This window comes from Leucoraja erinacea, chromosome 23, assembly GCF_028641065.1.
Source record: "Leucoraja erinacea ecotype New England chromosome 23, Leri_hhj_1, whole genome shotgun sequence".
Classification (NCBI taxonomy): domain Eukaryota; kingdom Metazoa; phylum Chordata; class Chondrichthyes; order Rajiformes; family Rajidae; genus Leucoraja; species Leucoraja erinaceus.
Window position 1 is genome coordinate 841,017 of NC_073399.1, and position 23,703 is coordinate 864,719.

General features: G+C 38.6%; 1 protein-coding gene across 5 annotated transcripts in view; it reads left to right on the forward strand.

Moving 5' to 3' along the window:
• The window catches only part of LOC129708089 (myosin-10), a 117,288-nt gene that overhangs the window by 45,964 nt on the left and 47,621 nt on the right, over positions 1-23,703 (forward strand). For 2 of the 5 annotated variants that reach the window (XM_055653632.1, XM_055653634.1), the window contains 8 exons: positions 1,784-1,804; positions 6,494-6,586; positions 13,042-13,105; positions 15,197-15,295; positions 17,800-17,943; positions 20,773-20,868; positions 22,476-22,594; positions 22,688-22,840. In XM_055653632.1, the coding sequence (XP_055509607.1) occupies positions 1,784-1,804; positions 6,494-6,586; positions 13,042-13,105; positions 15,197-15,295; positions 17,800-17,943; positions 20,773-20,868; positions 22,476-22,594; positions 22,688-22,840 (789 nt within the window). Of the gene's footprint in view, positions 1-1,783; positions 1,805-6,490; positions 6,587-13,041; positions 13,106-15,196; positions 15,296-17,799; positions 17,944-20,772; positions 20,869-22,475; positions 22,595-22,687; positions 22,841-23,703 lie in introns of all 5 variants that reach the window. The other 3 variants (XM_055653633.1, XM_055653635.1, XM_055653636.1) reach the window with 3 other exon arrangements.

Consider the following 23,703-nt stretch of genomic DNA (forward strand, 5'->3'; position numbering starts at 1 on the left):
TAGATCAAATAATTTAATGTTTGAAGTGGTTAGTGTGGCATCCCTGTTACTACAGTTAGGTGTTAAAAGGTCTAAAAGTTGGTTATTTGATGTATATAAGAAGTTTCTAAATAGTTCACCTGGATAAAAATCTCTGTAAAATCCCTCTGGTTGCAATCCAAATTCTACTTCAATCTGCTCTGTTGCTGAAACTTGCTTTATTTGTCCACCTTTTTTATAAATTCTGCAGGAAGGAACTGCAGGTGCTGGTTTAAACCGAAGATACTCAAAGCTAGAGTAACTCAGGTGGGCAGGCAGCGTCTCTGGAGAGAAACAATGGGCGATGTTTCGGGTTGAGATCGCTAGCCTGAAGAAGGGTCTCGATCCGAAACAAGATGCTGCCTGTCCCGCTGAGTTACTCCAGCTTTGTGTGTGTGTGTGTGTGCCTTTTTAAAATAAATAAAAAATTCTGTTTTGTGGCACTGTTCTTCAGGTTGCTTGTGTCACGATGCCTTGATTTTCCACCTCAAACCTGAGATTATCCAAAACTTGTGCTCACCTCCAACAATCCACTGAGTTCTATTTCCACAATCACCCTCCCCAGTGTGAACATGCACGCCTCCAGGTTTAGGGACAACTTCTCCACAGCTGTTATCAGGCAACTGAACCATCCTACCAACAACTAGAGAGCAGGCCTGATTTACCTAATTGGAGACCCTTGGATTATCTTTGATCTGGGCTTTATTCTACACTAAACATTATTCCCTTTATCCTCTATCTGACCACTGGGCGGCTCGATTGTATTAATGTATTATCTTTCCACTTAGTGGTTAGCACGCAACAAAAGCTTTTCACTCTAAATCGCTACATCTGACAATAAACTAAACTAAAATAAACTTGTTCGCTTGCTTTAATTTAATGTTCACCAAAATCCTATTTTTTCTAATAATCACCATCCTAGTGTTTGAAGTGCCAGTCCAGTAATTTTCCCTTTGGCCCTGTAACCTTCAAGATCTTCCAATTATTTCTGACTCCTCCCATCCCTCACTTTTCCACCATGGGGAACCTGAAATGTTCTTCCATTAAGAGAGAATTAAATTATTTTTTCAAGCAATCAAAGAAACCACCTCCTGATATATTCTTTGCCTGAACAAATATCTTGAACTTAGTTTTTAACCAGCCCATTTGCATTCTTGCTATAATATTTCTTGGGATATTTCCCCATATTAAAGACTTGATATCCACTCTTTATTTTGGAAACATAACATCGTACATGCTGTAATAGTGCATTAGGACTATGGAGAGGACCATTCAGGTTTGATAAAAGAATGTTTAGTCATTCAGTGGTGGGTAAGGAGGGTAGCATTTTGAAGTGGAAGAGATCATAAAAGTCCCTATAATTCAAGCTAAATACCGTTTTCTTCATGAGGATGTGGGGAATTGTGTTTAAGAATATCTGATGTGTACAATTGGTGATTTGGGGGTTTAAATATTCTTGTCATTAGTTCATTAGTTCTTTAACTCCATTGAAATTCCTGTCTACCTGGTGTTGATCAGATTCATTTTTTGATTGCTTTACTTTGAGCCATGAAAAGATGTTTTAAAAGCAGAATTTAAAATGGCCAAAATTTGTAAATTGAGCGTTTATTTTATTAAATTTCATGCATAACGTGTCATTTTGTGTTTAAAATCATCCTGCTTCTGGTCTCTGGTATAGATCTAAAGTAGTTTAAGTCAACCTGTATTGTCATGTCACTAACATTTTTATTTTGGTATGCATTCTGTTTCTGCCCATTGACTACAGAGTGGAACATCAATGTTGTATGTGAGTAGCATGTAGTTTTAATCCCTGTTATTATGGCTCTGGTCATTTCAAATTTAATCTCACAATGGGTACAAGAAACAGGATGCTATTGTGTTTGCAACTGGCAAGATATTTTTCTTCCGAGAATTTATCTTGCAGCAAGCAATAGCATCAATTCTTGATCATGTCTTGTTTTTTTTGATTTACATTGCATGATTTCACTGCTTTATCTGCTGAAGCTAAAGCAATCCTGGTCTTTTTCCTCTTTGCCGAATTGCTGCCTAGTTTCTAAGTCATTTATCAAATGAAAACGATGTCTAGTGTCTTGCCCTAAATTGTTTATCCTAGTTTGTCCTGACTTCTTCAAAGCTGAATTTTTGTATCCCATCTGGTAATCTGTTGGTGGATTTTAAGATTGCAGTAACCAGTTTAAAATGCTTTCACACGTTTGAAGTGTGCTGATTTTCTAGTATATATCTTGAACAGCTTTGTTGAATGCATTCTGCAATTTTCTAACATAATTAGGGATGTCAGGGGCTCTATCTGTACAATCTCCTTGATTTTACCGTAATTGCAGACAGGAACTTGATATGCCGCTCCCTGCAAAACATGTGGAAAGTAGTCACTGGTGCAGTATGTTAGGAATTTGCTTCATAATGCCTTTAGAAGATACTTCTCCATGCCCCTCAAAGGCCTTGTGCGTTTGGTACAATAGCTTCCTTCTGGAGAATACAAGCATGGGAATATTTTAACTGCTCTTCTGAGATGTGAAACCAGATGTACTAAATATTTGTGCCACTGCAGACTAAGGGATTACGTGTGAAGGGCATCTGTTTCCCCAGATACTTAGCCCAAATTTTATTTTGAAATTCATCTTCTGCTCTCGAAAGTTCTTGTCATGCAGCAACCTTCATTAAACCTGCTGTGTTTCTGAGGCCAAAGTCGTGTTACAGAATCAACTGGGACATCACCAGGAGATACAGCTTTGTTTCACCGCAACTCTCTCTTATTTGAGACTGACCTCAACTGCACGCTTTCTTCATCCCAGATATTTAGATTTTGTTCTGTCTCCATGATGTAAAAAAATAAGGAAGATGCATAGTTCACTGTAATACATTGGTCTCAAATGCATTTCCCCAGAAAGTATTTGCAGGTGTCAAGATGAGAAATGTCTTCACATTTGAAATTTACTTGCTAAATTTAGTGTCCTCTTATAGTAGTTACTTGAGAAGATAAATGTAAAGATTATATAGTGCTAAGTATGTTGGGCTTGATGTGATTTCCAGATTATTAGTCCGTATTTTGACAAGGAAGGTAAAACGATTCACCATTTATGGTAATTTGCAGATCATTGGTAATTGTAATATTGGCGGAGTTTAACAGCTACAGGTTTAAATAAATCGGATTAAGGCTCAAGATTCATACATGGACAATCTGGTTTGAAACTTAGTTGAGGTTTGCAAACGAGTGAGAAAGATCATGAGCGATTGCTATTGTTGGGTCATTTGGAACTTCAGTCGAACTAAATGCAAAATGTTTAGCAGATCACTGCATCAGTTGAATGCAGGGTATTTCCGCCCAATTCATTGTGTCACCTAATATAGGCTCATCTGCTTCAGTCACTGGCGATGCAAATCAATATTCTAGCTGATCCAAGAGGGAAAATCTGTGCATTCGTCTGTTACTGAAAATGCGTGAGTTGATATAATTCAGAAGTACAAGCAGTAATCTTGCTAGTGTAATAAAGAACTGCAGATGCTGGTTTACACTGAAGATAGATGCAAAATGCCAGAGTAATTTTGCAGGACAGGCAGCATTTCTGGAGAGAAGGAATGGGTGATGTTTCAGGTCGAGACCCTATTCCTTCTCTCCAGCGATGCTGCCTGTCCTGCTGAGTTACACCAGCATTTTGTGTTTATCTTCAGTACTCTTGCTTCCTGTCCTGGGCATTCTCAGGCTGGTGGGAATGCTGTTCCCATAACCCAAGCTAGAGTCAGTTGACTCTGACCAGACCTCACCCAAACACAGGAATATGATAGTTGAATGCTGTTCATTCCCAAGCTTTCATTATCCGAGGGTTAAAGGCATTGATTTCCACTGGGTGACATAATGGGGCAAGCAGTGGAACCTCCTTCATACTCAATACCCCCCTATAATTAATTGTATCGGTACTTGCAGATTATGATTTAGTGTTCAAAGCGCGAGGTGTAGCAATGTAAACCAAGACTCTATATGAACAATTCACTCCACAGACCCATAAGGTGCAAGTGGACTGTAAATGGCTGATACTTAAGTCTATACATCTATGTAGACTCATATTGTGTAGAAAACTTGCAGTGGGCACTGGGTTTAACCTACAAACAACAAATCAATTGATAATGAGTGTTTAAAGGTATTTTTAATTTAATTTAATGAAGATTTTATTGATTGCTAAGGTTGAGGAGTTTGATCCATTCTATTGCACCGATAATATATGGCATGAGTGAGGGAGGGAAATACATTAGGAACTATTGAAATATGTAGTATAATTTGGCCATACAGCTGTGTGAGCCTGCTCTGCTATTCAGTGAGATCATGGATGATCTGATCTTGTTTCCATTCCACTTCCCTGTCTGATCCCACTATTTGCTTGGTCCAAAATTCTTTGAATATTTATCTTAAAAGAAATAATTCTTCCCCCTTGTCTAAATGGGAGAGCACTCGCACTCAATTTATCTGTAGCAAGCTATTTTGTAACCTCATTGTCTCCAGTATGGATCTAGTGTCACAGATACATCAAAGTGTTATTTAGTTGATAGAATGAGAACTAAAAATTAAAGTACAAGCAGAATTTTTTGGGTTGCAATCATGATTTAATTGGTTTTTGGTCAATGCCTAGTCAAGTTATTGAACCCAGCGATCAGCAGCGATCAATTTGGCTGTCCACTCCATAGAGGAAATAGGAAGGTAAAACAAATAATAAGCTGAGTTTATATTAAAGGTCTAAGATGGACTGAGAAATGAAGTTGTCTGAAGTACCTGAATTCAATCAGTTCAGATGGTTCTAATGCGCCCAGTTTAGTTTAGAGATACAATATGGAAACTGAGTCTTCGGCCCACTGAACGATCACCAGTTCACACTAGTTCCATGTTTGTCCCACTTTCTCATCCACTCCCTTCACACTAGGGGCAATTTACAGATGCCAATTAACTTACAAACTTGCACGTCTTTGGAATGTGGGAGGAAACCAGAGCACCCGGTAGAAACCCGCATGGTCATGTGCAAACTCCACACTGACAGAATCCAGGGTGAAGATTGAACCCAGGTCTCTAGTGCTATGAGATAGTGGCTCTACTTGCTGCACCACTATGCTGCCCTGGAATGCTCAACCTAATGTTGGGCCTCAGGGTGACAGCACAGGTGGACACAGACCAATGGGTCATTGTGTTGGGAAATTAAAGCGACAGGCCACAGATAACTCTGGTTTCCCCCATGCCTATTCAATGCAGGTGTTCAGTAATATGGTAACCCAATTTGTGCATTTATATTCTCCAATGTAGTGGCCACCACATTGTGAATGCCGGAAGCAATTCCAGTTGTCCCAAGGTTAGGGCAAGGTTTTGTTCCTATGAACTATTCATGACCCGAACAGTTGGCAAGTGGGGAATATAGCTGTTCCCACATGGCACATCCCACAGTTAGCAAATCCATGTTGTCAGTTTCCTAAATGCCTATTATACACAGGCCAGACGTTGCTAATCTGGTACACTACATTGGGGAAAGATGCAAGTGAAATGCTGCTTCACCTGGAAAGATTTTGATTCTCTAGATAATGGGAATGGGAAGAATTTAAAAGATGTATGTTGGTGAGGAGAAGTGTTTTTTAAAAAGTGGGAATAAGTAGTGGATCTGAGAGTCGTGGGGAACATGTGGAATGCTGTCAGGGACCAAGGGGTGGAATCTCTTAGAAGGTGGCAGAAATTGTGGAGAAGATTTGTTGAATGTGGAGGCTAGTGGGGTAGACATTGAAGATGTGGGAACTGTATCCAGGGAACCCTACCCTCCCTTATGAGAGAAGGTAATAGCATAAGCACAGGATGTGGATGAAAGATGGTCAAGGGTTGTGTTAATAGAGAAGAAGTCCTTTCACTGTTGACATTGTGGTGACAGAAAGGAAGACATTTCAGAGGATTATTCCATTCTCCATCTATGCTGTGTTTGCTCCAAGATTGAAACATTCGTTGCAAATATGGCGTGTCTTGTCATTGGAGCATAGATGGAGAAACTGAGAGAATGAAATGATGCTTGTAGGAGACGAGGGTTACAGAGTGCAGTCGGGTTATATCTGGGAGTCAGTTGACTTGCAATGGATGTTGAGAACTACTGCACCAGTTGCATAATGGAAGCAGTATCTGGTTCTACAATTTCAAAATATGCTTATCTATTCTTCTAGCATTCATATCTAACTTGTGCGTATCTGAAAAGCTTCACTTTCCCTGACTGCAATGCAGTTGGTTTCAGTAACATTAACTTAATTGCCTCTGCATGTTGCTTCTATCAGGTGCTGGGCTCAACCATTCTTGATATACATTGAAAAGCTTCGAAAACTCCAAAAATCTATGTCTCTCACTAATTTCTGATGTGCAGATATTTGGACCACCGTGATTGTGTTCTTGTTCTCTATTTGGTGGATATAAATTTTTTTCTTTCTCTCTTTTACTTCTTTGAAGGGAGAACTCGAGAGGCAGCTTCTGCAAGCAAACCCCATACTAGAATCATTTGGCAATGCCAAAACTGTGAAAAACGACAACTCTTCGCGTTTTGTAAGTAAACTGTTACACTTTGAGGGTGACCCACTTTTCATTGCTCCATAATATCTTGTATGTGTATGTTATTGGTTCATATTGGGCACAAACCATCAAGATTGATATATGAGCAGTGCTGAGAGAGCACTGAGATTTGAGAAGGGAAGGTAAAAGGCGAGCCATGGATTTTTGGATTCTGTCCTTCATTCAGACTGATTGAAACAAACAGTTTGGATTTTCAATATCACTTTGGAAACTTTTGATTCCTGATCAGCTGCCACATTGACCCTCAACCTGTCATTTACTAAAGCAAGTAACGAGCTGCAAATCTAATTACTTGGTTGTCCACCGCTAGTGTCAACTTGACAAGGATAGCTTTATTTTTCCAAATTATTTTGCCAGTGTGGATATAATTCACCCATTAGCCTAAAGGTGCGGCTAACAACTTTTTTGTTTCAGTATTATTAATGGTCTGCCAAGTGTCATTTTTAAAAATATGTTTGGAATATAAGCAAACATTGTACAATGTAGTATTTAATGATTGAGTATACGGTCGTTTGTATAACACTCGTTTAAAGGGCAGAACATTAAAGCCACTTCATGAAGTATTAATGAATGATTTTAAGATGCTAAGCCTCAAGGGATGCAAGGCCATTAAGCCAAATTTGTAAGTTTTAAGGAGGATCTTAAAGGAACAAAAAAGGCCAAAGACCGTTAACTCTTTAAAGTTCCAGGAGGAAACTAAAGCTGCAGTTGAGTAAGTTATCAATCACACGGCTAATCTTAAATTTGTGGCCTGGCCTTGTTTGAAAACTTGTCCAGTTTAGTTTATTATCACTTCTACCAAAGTACAGTGAAAAGCTTTTTTTGTTGTATGCTATCCAGTAAAAGATGATTCCAATCAAGCCGTCCACAGTGTATAGATATGGTGATAAAAGGCACAACATTTAGTGCAAGATAAAGTCAAGATCTAAACTAAATCTTTACTTTAGATATTGAACCAAAGATAGTTCAAAGGTAGATGGGTCAGGCCACACTGTAGCTGGTGAGAGAACAGTTCAGCTGCATTATAACAGCTGGGAAGAAACTCTCTCTGAGTCTGGAGTTATGTGTTTTCAAACTTCTCTCATATCAGGCAAGATTTTAGGAGAGAAGAGGGAGTGACCAGGGTGAGACTTTTAACTGAAAAAAAACATTTTATTTGCCATTAAGGCATCGCTCACCAGACTGTACTAATATAATTTTTTAAGATTAGGTGAAAGGAATTGACTTTGGATTAAAAACAAAATGACCTTTACACAATAGTGCTGGTAGTTATAGAACTATCTTTAGGCATAGGCGACTAATTTAAAAATGGGTTGTTAAATTTAGTGTATAATGCTCTAGTTATTCGCAGGGTTTGTATGCGTTACCTGAATGATCAAATACCAAAGGGGATTGGAATGTACTTTTTTTAGTTTTGTGGAGAAGCCAACAATATCTTTGCATACAACTTTGAGTGAGCAAATCAGTGTCTGGCAGTGGTTTTAATAATGTGGCAGCGTTTGGCTGATGAATATCAACATGATTGCCTTTAGACTGAAATTAATAACCCATGTTGCAAAAGCCAAACTTGGATTCAACCAATCATTGCCATATTTGGAGTTTTGGATTAGAAAAACCATTTGTTTACTTAAAAAATGTTCAAGGCTGAAACGCTGATTCCAGAGCAATTGAACCAATAGCTTCAGAAGTGTGAAATGCAAAAAAACCACCATAGCCAAATTTTGAAATGCTTCATCCAAAACGGTGCATCTGCAAGTTATTTTCATGTTTTTAGACTGTTCTGTAATCCACATTGTTAGAACTTTAAAAGTAGAAAACCTTGTTTTCAGCTTGAGATACAGCGCAGAAACAGGCCCTTCGGCCCACTGAGTCCATGCTGCCCAACGATCACCCCATACACGGCAAGAACGTCCAAGTTCCGTACAGGCACCACCTGTAGTCAGGATTGAACCCTGGTCTCTGGAGCTGTAAGGCAGCAACTCTAACGCTGTGCCACTATGCTTCCCTTTGTCTCTGGCCATAAGCGTTTAGGCTTCAGAGATGGGACAGCCCAGTGGAGCAATGGTATCGTTGCTGCCTGACAGTGCCAGAGACCCAGGTTTGATCCTGTCTACAGGCGCTGTCTATATAGACTTTGTACCTTCTCCCGTTGACCATGTGGATCTTCTTTGGGTGCTTCAGTTTCCCCCCACACTCCAAAGGCGTACAGGTTTATAGGTTAATTGGCTTCAGTAAAAAGTTGTAGAATTTTACCTAGTGTGTAGGATAGTGTTAGTGTAGGTGGTGGTCGCTGGTCGTCACGGACTCTGTGCTGTGTCTACGCTGTATCTCTAAAGTCGAGTCTGATAAGGTCTTCCATGTAAAAACATGATAGCGGCTCGGCTTTTCATTTAAGGTTCAGATGGAATTGGTATCATGACCTAAGCTCAAATTTCAAATACTAAGTTATACTGGGAGAGAAGCTAAGTGGGAACATTTGAATAACCAGGAACGTTTTCAGTCCTGAAACCAGATAGCAGCCGTTTTATTAATGACAGTCAAAATATTTGAAGTGCTGAAAGAATTAGACCCGAGGGTAGATAAGTAAAATGTTTTCAAGAGGGAGTTGGATTTACCTCTTAGGGCTAAAGGAATTAAGGGATATGGGGGAAAAAAGCAGGAATGGGTTCCTGATTTTAGATGATCAGCCAGAATGTGGGTGCTGGCTTGAAGGGCTGAATGGCCTCCTGGTCCTGTATTATACAACAGACATGGTTTCCCAGTCAAGCATTGGTGGAAGTCCATTCCATCAGAGTCCATTTGTTGTGGGTTGAAGTTCTATTACAGAGATAAATGCAAATATCTTGCTTTGTGCTGCACAAAGAACTAACATCCATCTATGACTGGATATCCCAATCAGGATCACTGGAAACAGCTTATCTAGTTGAATTTGTTTTCATGTTGCTGTAAGTAAGTTTGATTTATGCTTCAAGTTGGTGTCTGCTCAGTATAGGATTAACATCTGATCTGCACTGACTTGGACCATGGTTGTTCTGAACCTAACATGACCTCAAGGACTTAAAATTATTTTGGTATGTGATCCACACACAGTTGGGTCCTATTGGGTTCAGCTTGGGTAGCCGTGGTGTACAATGAAGCCATGTGTTAAATATAAGCTCATTTATTGATAAAGATCACCTGGACTAGTTGGACCCAACCTTGTTGTCTTATTTTCTTGAAGACACAACATGCGTTCCTCCATGTAGATGCTCTGGTTTCCTTCTGTGTGCAAGTTCCCTGCCAACATGCATCGTGTGGCCTTGTAGGTTCATTGGTTACTGTAACTTGCACCTCGTGTAGGAATATGAGTGGGAAGGAAAAACTAGTGGATGGGATTGGAAGGTGAAGAATAGGATGAGTGTCAGATTAGTGTAGGCAGATGTTTGATATTTGGGATGGGCATAGTGAGCCAAAGAGGCTGTTTCTGGGCTGAGTAATTCAATGAATCTCTGTGAAAAGGCTCCTTGTCATATTTTGCACAAATTAAATTTTAATTGACAAACTGTCAAAAAACTCTGAATTCTTTAATTTCCTAACAATTGCATCATTCACAATGCGGTTTTTTGGAAATGAACCTTCAAAGTGCAGGAATTAAATATATATTTTTTACATTGATACGATAAATTTGATTCAGATTTAAAGTAAAAGGATTATCGATGCCTATTCTAAACAAAGATCCTTCAGTATCACATGTATTGACATTTCATTTTGGAAACTGAATTATAGAACAACAAAGAGAAAGTTGAGTTATTTGGCAACAGAAGAAATGTCTATTCAAATGAAGAAAAATGATGGGTTAACCCTTTGAATTCTTGCACTTACTGTGCGTGTCACATTTTGTAACCTGAACAGAGAATTTAAAATGGAAACGTGTGTGCTGGGAATACTAAAACTTTATTAAATTGGGAAATTCTGCAGTAAAATGGTTTGATCATTGGAATGTCAAATTTTAGAACTCCACAGGAATGTCATGCTACATAATCTGTTGCAGAGTACAAAAATCTGGGAACAGATATTATGAGATGTGGATTTAACAAGTTCAATGGGTATCTGGATAATGGCCAAGTGTAGCAACTGTTAAAATGAATGACCACAACTGTCTTGTGTTCCTAGTTCCCTTAATCATATTCTCAGCCAACTATGATGTTTGTCAGTCGGGATTTCAACACTTGATCTTGAGAGGAAATCAGAAATCCTTTCCTTTCACAAATCCTTAGCTGTGTGCTTGGTAATAATAACCAGATGGTGTGGAGTTGCTTACGTAGGGGGCTCATTACCCCTGTAGAAGATAGGACTTGTGTATCCCTCTGTTAACTTTCTCATCCACTGGCCATAAATTAAAACTCAAATCATTGTGCGTTATTTCAACGGACCAATTCAGTTTTCAGACAAAGAGAAAAACAAAATGTGAAGATACATGAGGTTATTTAGAACACTTCTGGAGGTTGGTTGCTTCAGCTTTCTGCGAAACCTGATACTGAAAAGAAAATTTGGATATTTTGGCTTCTTAATCAAAGTGTTAAACTGGTAACATCAGTGGAATTAATGTCCCAGAAACAGGCACCCACAAATATTAGCCAGGAAAGTAGATATGAAGCATATTGAATGGAACAATGTTGTTAAGACTGAATTCAAAATGAAACTGGAGCAAGCACACATGTCCACTTGTCTTAAAACCCTAGTATAAGCACTGGCCCCAGGTAACAAGAGGCTCAGACTGGCAAAGATATTAGCATGTAGCATCCTCTAAGATTTTATAATTTGGATAGGCAGCAGTTCAGAAAATATTTCTCTGTGTAAGAATACTTTCAAAGTTTACAAAGGAATCTTTATGGATACGCTGAAAACTCTCTTTTTAGTGTCTCAGCATTTTGGCATCACTTGGAAATTTTAATTTTAAGCTGTGCTTGAGACTGTGGCTCATGTAGGTGTTCAGCAATTTACTCTGAATGTGGCTGGATTTCCATTCACACAGCAGCGTGTGCATTCTTTCTGAGTGATCTTTACTACTAAATAGGAAGGACTATTGAAAAGCCACCTTGTTTTTATCATCTTACTAAATAAATCCTTGCAACCGCTTGAAACATTGCAACTTGGGAACGTAAATGGATTTCTCTACTGAATAGAGTGGAGGGGATTGGATTTTTAAAAAATTAGTCAAGCAATGTTCATTTAAAAATTAACTAAATTGTCACAATGCTTTTGTGCCTGGTTGATATTCATTCAGCCTTCATATTTGCATCTTAGTTCTTTCCTTCCCCTTATGTACTTACATCCTTATCCCTTATTTGCTTCATCTCTTCTCCCCCATTGAGATTACTGTTGTACAGCACTCAGTAAAGCAGTCTTTTAAACATTGTCTTCTGGGAACTATACAGAGTAGCTCTTGATTTAAGTTGTTCAGATGGGAAAACAATCCAGTTACAGTGGAGTGATATGACTTCAATCCTCCTGGGACTACAAATTAGTAACATATATAAATGTTCATATGCTGAGCTGAGACTAATGTTGGCAGTATTTTGTGGAATAATTTTTAAATGTTATGCTTCACGAAGGAAGTTTAAACTTGTGAAAGAGCAATTTGAGCTGTTTTTTTAATGAATGACCATAAATCGCATAGCTTAAATCAGAAGTGAATGTTGTATCACTAATTTGGTTTCAAAAATGTTATTTTAATTTGCTTGTTATTTTAATTGCTGTTGTTCACAGAATTCCACTAGGAGTAAAATAAAATCTCATAAATGTTGTGAACTGAAGCCAGGAGAAATGAAGGGGAGGCAACAAACTTTATATTGTAGAGTGTGAAGGAGGGCCCCTGACCTTAAATGCCCCCAATCTATATTCTCCAGACATGCTGCCTGACCTGCTGAGTTACATCAGCACAGTTTTTTGTTAATAGGTGACGCTTGTTTTTTCTGCCGTTGTGTTTCATTTTAGTGTCTATCTTGTGGCTAACGATTACTCAGTATTTAGCCCTTTGACAGTTCACTCATACTGTTACGTTACACATTTCTATGCAGTCTTGTTCACTTGTCAGATTTTGATTGAAAACTATACGTTTTCCTGGGTTTCAATGAGGTGGAACAGGTATTTCTCATTGAGAGGAAAATATTCCGCTTGGGTAGCTTACAATCCAATGGTATGAATATAGAATTCTCCAATTTTAGGTAACCTCGAACAACCTCCCGTCTTCGCTAAGTTTTATTTCCTCCCTTATTGGCTTGACTTGGGTATTTGAAGTTGGTTAACAACTGATTAATTTTGGATCTTCAGAAATGTCAATGATTTTCGTATGTGAAATGTATGTAGCTAAACTTGGGACAAACTACTATATTGACAAAAGTAGTAAGACCATGTAACTTTGCTAAAATGCCCTTTTTCTCTTGCAGGGAAAATTCATCCGAATTAATTTTGACGTCACTGGTTATATTGTGGGGGCCAACATTGAGACTTGTATCCTCTTCACTGCTGTTTTTTAGGGAGGGTGTTTGTAATATTGAGTTGTAACATAAAATAATCTGGTGTCGTGCCTATATTTGTGTAAGGAATGTTTTGCGCTGCAATGTTTGCACTAGAATTTGGAAGTATATTGAATATGATGGGGTGGGAAACTTTAACTTTCCCTGTACCTTTTGGTATGCGTTGTGTGGTCAGATGGCCATGTTGTTAACTCAGCAGCAAGTTCTGCCGCGCTTCATTGAGATCTAACACCTGAAGAGAACACAGAACACATTTTCAGTCCGCCATGCCTGTGCCAAAGATGATGCCAAAACCAACTCTTAACTGCCTTCACATATTCAATATCCCTCCATTCTCTGCCAAAAGACTTAAATGACATTATAATATTGGGTTCCTCCATGACACATGAATGAATTATTTTATTCACCAAGTATGTACACATACAATGAATTCATCACCCACGTGTTTCAAGCATTCACCACCTACTATGTAAAAAGAACTTGCCTCACACATCTCCTTTAAACTTTGCTCCTCTCACCAGAAAGCTATGCCCTCTGGTAATTGATATTCCATCCTGAGAAAAGGTTCTGACTAATCTATGCATGCACGATCACAATGAGTTGAACAAGCCAATTGTACAAGGTTTGTTGAGTATAAAAGCAAGAGGGTTATCATTAGGCTCTTCAATGCTGATATAAGTCTTGGTGAAGTATCATGATCAATTCTATGTTCCATCAATTGGATAGACGAGGCAGTGCTAGACCCTTCAATAATTTGCTGGAGTACTGCTTGCGATGTGGGAGTTCAGTAATGTAGAGAAGCTGGATAGATTTGCTTCGGGAGCAAAGAAAGTTCATGGAAGATACAATATCTTCAAATTCCTTTTTGGAGTAAATTCAAAACTGTTTCCATGGCTGATGTAAATTTCAGGCAAACATATGAATAAACCAAAAGAGGAAATGAGGGTTAAAATTACATTTCTATAGCAAATTAAGTTTTGACTGAAAAGATGGTTGTAGCAGTTTCAGATAATCCCGATGAAAGGTGAGTTTTGTTGGTTTAATCAAATCTTTGGGCAAAATTCGCTTTTGGGGTCTCATTCAATCTGAAAAATCCTCATTTGTGCTGCACTTCATGGTTGAGTGAATTATCTGTTTATTCTCAATCTTCATTACTTTTATTATTGCATACTAACTGCGTTTTGGTTCAACTTCTTTTAGCCATTGATAGAAAGTGGTGGTCTGGCTTTATACGTTGGTATGACATCAGCATCAACAAAGGTTTCTATTGTTTAGCTGCTCAAAATATGCAGTTGTGAAATGTATGAAGCCATATCATTTGGTATGTAGAAACTATTCAAGCCAAAGAGACCTGTAACGTTTTATAACTAGTTCAATCTGGTCAAATGTTTGAGCATTATTTGTTGGCAGAGATAATTAGTAATTGCAAATAATCTCACACTGGGTTGGGAAAGCTCTGGTCAATTTGGGCCCAATTTCCTTACTACTTAATACCTGTACTGGTGAAGCTTTCAATTCACCTTATTCTCCCTCACATCACCATTTCTAAGTAACAAGTTGGTTATAGGGCGACCTAACATCCAAGGTACACCTTTTTATGGTGACAACTGTTCTTTATAATATATTCAAAACTCTTCTCATCCAGTTTTTAAGAAGGAACTGCAGATGCTGGAAAATCGAAGGTGGACAAAAGTGCTGGAGAAACTCAGCGGGTGCAGCAGCATCTATGGAGCGAAGGAAATGGGCAACGTTTCGGGCTGAACCCCCATCAGTCTGAAGAAGGGTTTCGGCCCGAAATGTTGCCCATTTCCTTCGCTCCATAGATGCTGCTGCACCCGCTGAATTTCTCCAGCATTTTTGTCTATCTCCTCATCCAGCACCGTTTGAAATTCTTTGATGAATGAAGATTTTCTGTGCACTTGGAGTACACCTACAGTGCACTTGGAGTACACCTACAGTGCACTTGGAGTACACCTACAGAAACAGATGCATTGTGATTGATTGAGCCGATCAACATGTTTTAGTCATTGCAAATGATTTGGTGATTAGACTTGACCTTCACAAGATCTTCTGGAAAAGTCCCGTGCAATACGCCAGGCAAAGGAAGAACGGACGTTCCACATCTTTTATCAACTACTCTGTGGAGCTGGAGAACATCTTAAATGTAAGTCAATTCAATAATAAACATTGAGTATATTCTCTTGAAACCCCCCCCCCGCCACACTATCAACTTCACCTTTCATCCATTACCCACTAACTGTTGCTTTTCTTCACTCGTATAGTGAGGGGTTAGAAATTAAAGGTCAGGCATGCTGAAGAACATAAACCGAATATTTTCTTTCCAAACCTCATTGGCAAAGAGACATCTGGGATTGATTTTGACTTCATTTAAGGTTCTGGTCTCTGATGTGGTTGTAAAGTACATACGTTGGAACTTTTCCAATCTTTGCTAAAATTAGATTTGATGTTATCCATTGTTGATTTGTGCACAATGTGGAAAGCATCAGTACTTAATTTTTATAATGCAAGTATTTTGGCGGCTTTGAGAGACCTGGAATGCTTTTGAGCTGACCTATTGTCTCAATGTTAAATGAACACTGTATTGCAACTGTTTGTCACCGGTCAAATACCTGGTCTATTAAAATTTCTGGACATGGTAGGATGATTATCTTGCATTTTATGTATCAATTTAGAATTGCTCAGAAAGACTAGATTTAATTCTGTCTACTGTAGCAGTTCCTGTAGGTCTCAATAACCTTTCAACTACTTAAGATGTTTATCACAGTGGCTCGCCAGGTAGAGCTGCTGCCTCAGCACCAGAGACCCACATCTGTGACCTCTGGTGCCGCCTGTGTGAATCTATCACATTCTCCCTGTGATCGCGTGGCTTCCTCCCACACCCCAATGACATGCGGGCTTGTAAAATAATTGGTCTCTGTAAAATTGCCCCTGATGTGTAGGAAGCCGATGAGACAGAGGGATAATGTAGAACTAATTGAATAGGCGACCAGCTATGGGTGGTCGGTGTGGACTGAAGGGCCATTTACATGTTGGCTCTAAAACTTAAACACTGCATGCATTTGAGTTCAGTCAAACTTGCTTTTCAATGGTTTGGTGGTTGTTGGAGCGAAAAAAATTGTTAAATTTGGTAAAGTTAATGAGAAAACTGCATGTGGCCAAAACAGTTGTAAATGTGATTTGATCTGATGAAATGAGGGATTGTAATCGGGAGGACAGTGAAGCCTAGGAAATGCCACAGGAAATGGCAAAATATCAAACTAGATGAACAGAAATTCTGGAATGCACATTCCAAGACAAAGGCAGCAGGACAAATAAGGCAATGTACGGGTTAGTTTATTGGAGGAGGTGTGGACTATAGGAGCAGGGAGGGAAGTGTTAGAACTGCATTGAAGGATTGACCATGGCCAGTGTATTTGTAAGTGTATTGGCTGCCACAGCAGAGGAAGGTGTAATCATGCAAGAGGGGGAACAGGGGAGATTCTAGGACATTGGGTAGCTGCAGAATATTAATGAGTTTGCTGAGATTGTCACCTTCAGAAGCAAAGTGACTGATGGAGATTGTAAAGGAGCTGTATAAAGCTGAGATGTGGATGGGAAGGATGCATTTTCTTTTAGACATCAATAAATGAGGTGATGAGGATTTAAGTGCATTTGTTGAGGAAAGAACATTCCGACAGGTGGTTGGAGGGTAGGGTGGGTGCGGCAGTAACTGGAGTGCAGTGTGTGGGAAGGTGAAGGCACAAGCTCATGCTATTCTTCAACGTACTTGGCTAAGGTTTTGCAAAGCTGTGGGATTTGGGAATATCTGGGAAATGGGATTAACTGATATTGCTGCTTTTCTGCACAAACTAAATTGGATGCCTGAACCTGTTTCCTTTCAATGCCACTAACGTCAATGATTCCTGTGTAGGGACTTGCATTCCCTGTGATCAACAACCAATAACTTTGCTCAAATGTATACATTACTTTAGCTCTGACCTCCACGGTCAAATGTTGATTTGTTTATTAATCTGTTGATGTATAATTTAATAGTTGAATGGATTTCTTAACCTTAAAGCAGCATTTGAAAGGGTCAATGTAAACAGAGGTGGTTGTAGAGTTGGTAGCCTTTGTTTAAATTGTGGGCCATATGTCCATTTTATGTAATTGTTTTCCTATCTTTGTTTAAATAATGTCCCATTAAAAAAAAAAAATTAAAAGTTTGCTGGTAGGATTCTGGACCCAAAACGTGACCTATCGATATTCGCCAGAGTTGCTGCCTGACCCACTGAGTTAATCCAGCATGTTTTCCCTTTGTAAAGCAACATGGTTAGTACAGTGGTGCAGGGGTAGAGCTGCTGCCTCACAACGCCAGATACCCAGGATCAATCCTGACTATGGGTGGTGTTTGTACATTCTCCCCATGCCCGTGTGGGTTTTCTCCAGGTGTTCTGGTTTCCTCCACCGAGATCGATCGCTGGTCGGCACGGACTCGGTGGGCCGAAGGGCCTGTTTCTGTGCTGTACCTCTAAACTAAACTAATATCCTCAGTTCCTTGTTCCTGCAATATGCTGTCTTGATTTGCAAATGGTAGTGGGTATGGTGGGAGGTATGCTACAAAATTAATGTCTGAAATCATTTTGAAATAAAAATTGCTTTTGCATTCAGCCGATTTGCTGCTCGAAGGATTCAACAACTACCGGTTCCTATCCAATGGCTATGTTCCCATCCCTGGACAACAAGAGAAGGACAACTTCCAAGAAACTATGGAGGCAATGCATATCATGGGTTTCTCCCATGAGGAAATTCTGTGTAAGATGCTACTGTCTACATTATTTATAACCAATCCATGAGCAATCATCATAGTTATTGAAGGACTTTATGGTAACTATATGATGAGAGAACACCATGGTTGAATGATTTTGAATGGAGATATTTTAGAACAAATTAGGACATAAAGTGGGATGATATTATCCGATGGGTGGTTAACAATCGAGAGCATCTTAAAAATAGAATCTAATAAGGTTGCTTTAAAATTAGTTCTCAGTCCACATCAGAAAATGTATTAATTAACAATGTTATAGCTGGAATCACCAGTATCATGCTTGAATGGGTCAGAAACAAATGACACAAAATGCCCACAGAAACTAATAATTTTGGTATAACAGCTCTCCAGCCATTTGTAAATTGTACCTGCTCGAACATTAGTTGTACAATCAGAACATTTAAGAAACATTTAGACAGGTACATGGATAGGGCAGATTTAGTGGGATATGGGCCAAATGCAGGCCGGTGTGACTAGTGTAGATGGGATATGTTGGTCAGTTTGTGCAAGTTGGGCTGAAGGGCCCGTTTCAATGTTCTATGACTCAAGACACTGCTTTAGATTAAAAAAAACATTTTGATCAAAATCCATTTGCTGCCATAGGATACGCAAATATGGGGGATGGGGGATGGGGGGGGAAGGAACATTGTACCTTACACGTTGCTTCAGAAAATCTTGAATGTGAAGATTTCAAGTCCATTCTTTAACAAATTAGCCCCAGTGCGAACTAATTTGATTTTGATTGAATAGTTTGCTTTTTAAAACCGTGGCGTGTTTCTTAAATCTAATTGGCCAATCTGCAACTTTTTCCAACAAAAAAAGACTACATTTAGATTACAAGAAAAGGCTATTTTGACAAGTCAGTAGCATTAATCTGACCTGGTCACTTCCTTGCACAAATTGCTGGCTGACCTGTGGAGTATTTATGCAGCATCTTAATAATTTGGTTGTACATTTCATTTGGATGTGGTGCTAATTCTTCAGCCTGCACATCCGTCACCCTGACCCTACCATGTAATGTGAAACACTTTATGCAAAAGGATAAAAAATAGGAATTGCAATGGAAAGCAAACAGTGTATCAATTAACTCCAACAATATTATAATACGGCAAATTGAATGATATGGTCAAACTGCTGGTATAGTTTTAGCTTCTAGTCATTAGTAATGATAATACTTAATAGCATACACATTAAAGACAGATAATTGAGGGACAGTCTAAAAAGATTAAAAAAACAATTGAAGTGAGGCACTTTCTCCCCGTTCCTAATCATAGATGTTGTGTTAGAATGCATATTACTATCTATCAAATTGTATACAATGCAATTGCTGAACTGGGGAACAATATTTATATTTTGTGGGCTGAATGGTTATAAGGCCAAATAATTTGGGAAAGAACCATTTAAAAGATACTTTGGAAAAATGGCAAGTGGGAAAAAAGTGTGTCGGGTTTAAAAAAACTGTTTCCCGTTTCCATGTAACTTCCCTGCAGTAATCAGACACCATTGTGTCATGAGGTCGGTCTCAATTTCACTGTAGGTGGCCATAGAAATTGATAAGCAAATGCTTTTATTATTACTTGTGCTATTATACTCTTTTAAACATGTAGCCTTTATTAAAAATATCCTTTGAAAAGACCTTTAATTTTGAAAATGCAATGGGATGAATAAAACGTATTGCAAGTACTGAAACTTCCTCACCCCTAACCCTGTTTTCCCTGTTGATACATTTGTTTTACAACGATTGTTCTACGCAAGGTTTCTTGGGGAAGACGACTATTGCCTTATTGCAGAAGCACCTGCATTTTCCAAGATTACATTGTGCTAAAAAATATTCGGTGTATTCCAGTCCCTCAGTAAAAAAACTAACAGTGATGAATGTACAGGCTTATTTTTTCTGGAATGAGCTGTGGTAGAATTGGCCAAGGTTTCCTCAAGTTTTAAGTATTCACTGGAGTATACTGTTGCATTTTGTCAGATTTATTTTTTCCTTTTTTTGCCGTGGTTTTGCATGTTACCTTTGCCGGCTAGTCATAAGTTCATCAGTGGTGACCCAACAACTGAGTGGTACATGGTGCAGTTATTGCTTCTAGATACAGATATAATTAAATGTCTGCAGTGTTTACATTTCAAGGCAGTATTCTATCTCTTGAGGGTGTTATGCTATTTCAAGTTTTCATATTCGGGCTATAGCATTAAGAGTCAAGTGAATTTGCTTTTTTGCAAACTGTGTACATTTTTTTCTGATGCCCAAATAAGAACGTACACTTGGTTTATTTGGCACTGCCAATTAGCATTACAAGTTTTTAAACTTGTCTAAAAAAATAAATGTTGCTCTATCCTGCAAGTAGAACTTAAGCTGGACTGTCCAATCCACATCGCAACTTTCTTGTTAAAATAGACATGATTGTTTGGAAAGATTTGTGAGGAATGTGCTAACTCTTGGCATCGAAAATTTGGTGATTACTCCATGTCATTGAGAAAGATCTATTTTGTTAAATAAATTGATATTCAGATTCCTATAAGTTTATTATTGTCATTTGCCCCAGAGTGCAATGAAATTCTTTGTTCACATGAAGCTCATGGTAAACAGTGTGAATGGTAATACAATGAGTGCAGAATGTGCAAACACTGAAGAGTAATTTGAATTGGTACAAAAAGTAACTCTAGTGCTATAACAGAATAACGAAGTGAGATAACTAAAAATAAGAGTATGTGGCAGAACATCAAGAACGTGGTGATTGGTTCACAACATTAATAGCAGGGGGTGAAATATTGACAATTCCCATCCAAATAAATGTTCTGCTATATTATCACAGCGATGTTGAAGGTGGCCTCATCAGCACTGCAGTTTGGCAATATTGTGTTTAAGAAGGAAAGGAACACAGATCAAGCATCAATGCCGGACAACACAGGTAAGTTATTTCATCAGTTTATGGAGATTATCATTAATTCCAACACGAGGGCATTAAGCTATTTGCCATGTTTGAAATGCAGGTAAAACGTTCCCTCGTGTGTCTAAGTAATATGTTGGTCGGAAATACTGTTGCTATGGCTGTCCCATGTAGTGCAAACTCTTCACATTCTAGCCATAATCATCTTTCCTCCACTGAGGCCATTTGAAGTCCCATGCCACCACCTTGGCACGAGTTGGATAGCACATCGGGTTAACCTATGAGGAGCGTTTATCGGCACTGGGCCTGTACTCGCTGAAGTTTAGAAAAATGAGAAGGACCTCATTGAAACATACAGATTAGTGAAAGTCTTGGATAGAGTGGGTGTGGACGTACTTAAGAATTAACTTAAATTTGATTCACTATCTCTGTATAACTATACAGAAATTCAGAAACTTAAAGGAAAGTGCACAGCAGGTTACATCCAAGTTTTTAGGACATTTTCCCTTGTGTTTGAAGAAATAAAAATATGTTTTTTAATTCCTTGCAGCAAGCTTTGGCTAGGCCACTTCTGTATTGAGTAAAGTTATGATTTTTCCTAATTATTTAAAAAGAACCACTAGAAAAATAAAAAAAATTGGAACCGAAAATCAAACCATGAGAAATCATCAAGCTTTCATTAGAAAAGTAACAACTGAGAGTTTGATGTTCTGAAAATTCTGATAAGCTAAAGTAAGGTAGACATTTTCAGTTGAAATCTCAAGTTTAAGAGCCACAAATATCTAATGAAAATCATCAAAGCCCTTTGGGCAAGGAGTGGTTAGAATGTGGATCTCAAGACTACAGTAAGGGAAATGACACTGTGAAGATGAGCGGATAAAATGTGTTGATGGGGTGAAGGGAAGTTGGAGGATTCTCGGACATAAACTCGCTTGTGTTGAATAACGGTGTCCACAGTTTAAATTATATGGTTCTTGGCATGGATTTGTGCAACACTGGAGTTTACTATTGGACCACAGTATCTACCAGTCCAATCCAAAAATCATCTTTGTCCAAAGTCCTAGATTTTCCTGTTTATTTTTGAGGTGCACTGATCTCTGCCTTGCACTGCTGTTTCAACAATGTTTCATGGTTTAATGATCTGCTCCATGAAGGAACTTTTCTGAAGTGCACCTTGCTTTTTGCTCACGCATATACACTATATACTTAGCCAGATGTCAGAAGGCAACTGCTGCTGGTGTGGTACTTAATACATGCAGAGAAGAGAATACCAAGTTGAGGGATGCAGTAGAATGCGTGCATCTTTACATTTGTATTCTCTTCCAAGTTTTGATGATATCAGGACCCTATTTGATGGTTTATCAACAAATTGGCTTGTTCCTGTTTAACGTTATGCTCTTGCATTCTCCAGTTTGAAGTACTCTTACTTACAGGAGTTTGCCTTCTGTATTCAAAGCTAATAAATCAAAATAAAGATTTATCTAGGATCAATTATGAAATTATTCATAGATACTTGAAAAATGTTGACTGCATGCCTCTTGAAAGGGGATTTATATTTGGACTTGCATGGTATATAATGAAGTCACTTATTTTGAGGTACATTATAGATTAATGAATGTCCTCTTAAGCTGCTCAGAAACTCTGTCACCTGCTGGGAATGAATGTAATGGAATTCACTCGTGCTATACTCACCCCACGCATCAAAGTTGGCCGCGACTATGTTCAGAAAGCGCAGACCAAAGAACAGGTACGGTTGTGGCTTGTAGCGATGCAAGTGATTTAAAGCTGCTGCTTTTGTTCTAAATGTTTTCTTTATAAGAGAAATTGTTTTTGATTCAAGGCTGACTTTGCTATTGAAGCGTTAGCAAAAGCTACATACGAACGCCTTTTCCGCTGGCTTGTTCATCGCATCAACAAAGCTTTGGACAGGACAAAACGACAGGGAGCTTCTTTCATTGGCATTTTGGATATTGCTGGTTTTGAAATCTTTGAAGTAAGTCCATTTAGATATATTACAATCCTGTCCCTTGCTCCCAAGTTCATCTCAAGAGTAATCAAGTCAAAAACTACCTTGTGTCTTAAGTTTTGCAGACAGCATGCAGCATTGGGATCTGGTTAACTTGGTTCTGAGCTCGAGCAGATGATGAGAAAGAGACTGGTGGTGGGACAGAGTGCATAAAGATCTGGGAATGGAATTAATATTTTGGCCTAGTTGAGAGAGAATCCCAGGGTAAGGCAGTGGTAACTTTGAATGCATTTCGATTTGGGTTTGGTGGAGGGGTAGGGATGAAAAAAAATAGAGAATATTTTGTGAAAATCCCAGTTACATTTTTTATAATATTAATTTTTCACATTAATATTTTAACTAGTGAACATTGTCTCCCGTGAATAAACATGTGGGTGGCATATTCCCCAAAAATACATGTTTGCTGTCTGCATTTATATGGCTGATACTCAACTCAATAACCAAAAATCTGTAGCCTCCTTTTGCTCTGGTATTTTATTTAATTCACATGTTTAATCAATAATGTTTTATTATTAATGTTTTATGTGTCATTCCTAACTGTCACGCTGTCATGTTGTCACTTGCGGGCGGAGCACCAAGGCAAATTCCTTGTATGTGAATACTTGGCCAATAAACTCATTCATTCATATAAAACATTTCTCTGAGGAAATTGCAAAACTTTAAAACTTTCTGCATGAGAATTCAATAGAGGCTCCACCTTTTGAGTTGATCTCAATCTTGGATATTGGGATGTGGTTAGAGATGATGAATAGAGGTGAAATATTAATAAAGATACCAGGAGGAGACGGGATTAAGATTGGTCAATGGGGGAGCAGGGCCTTTAAGTATAG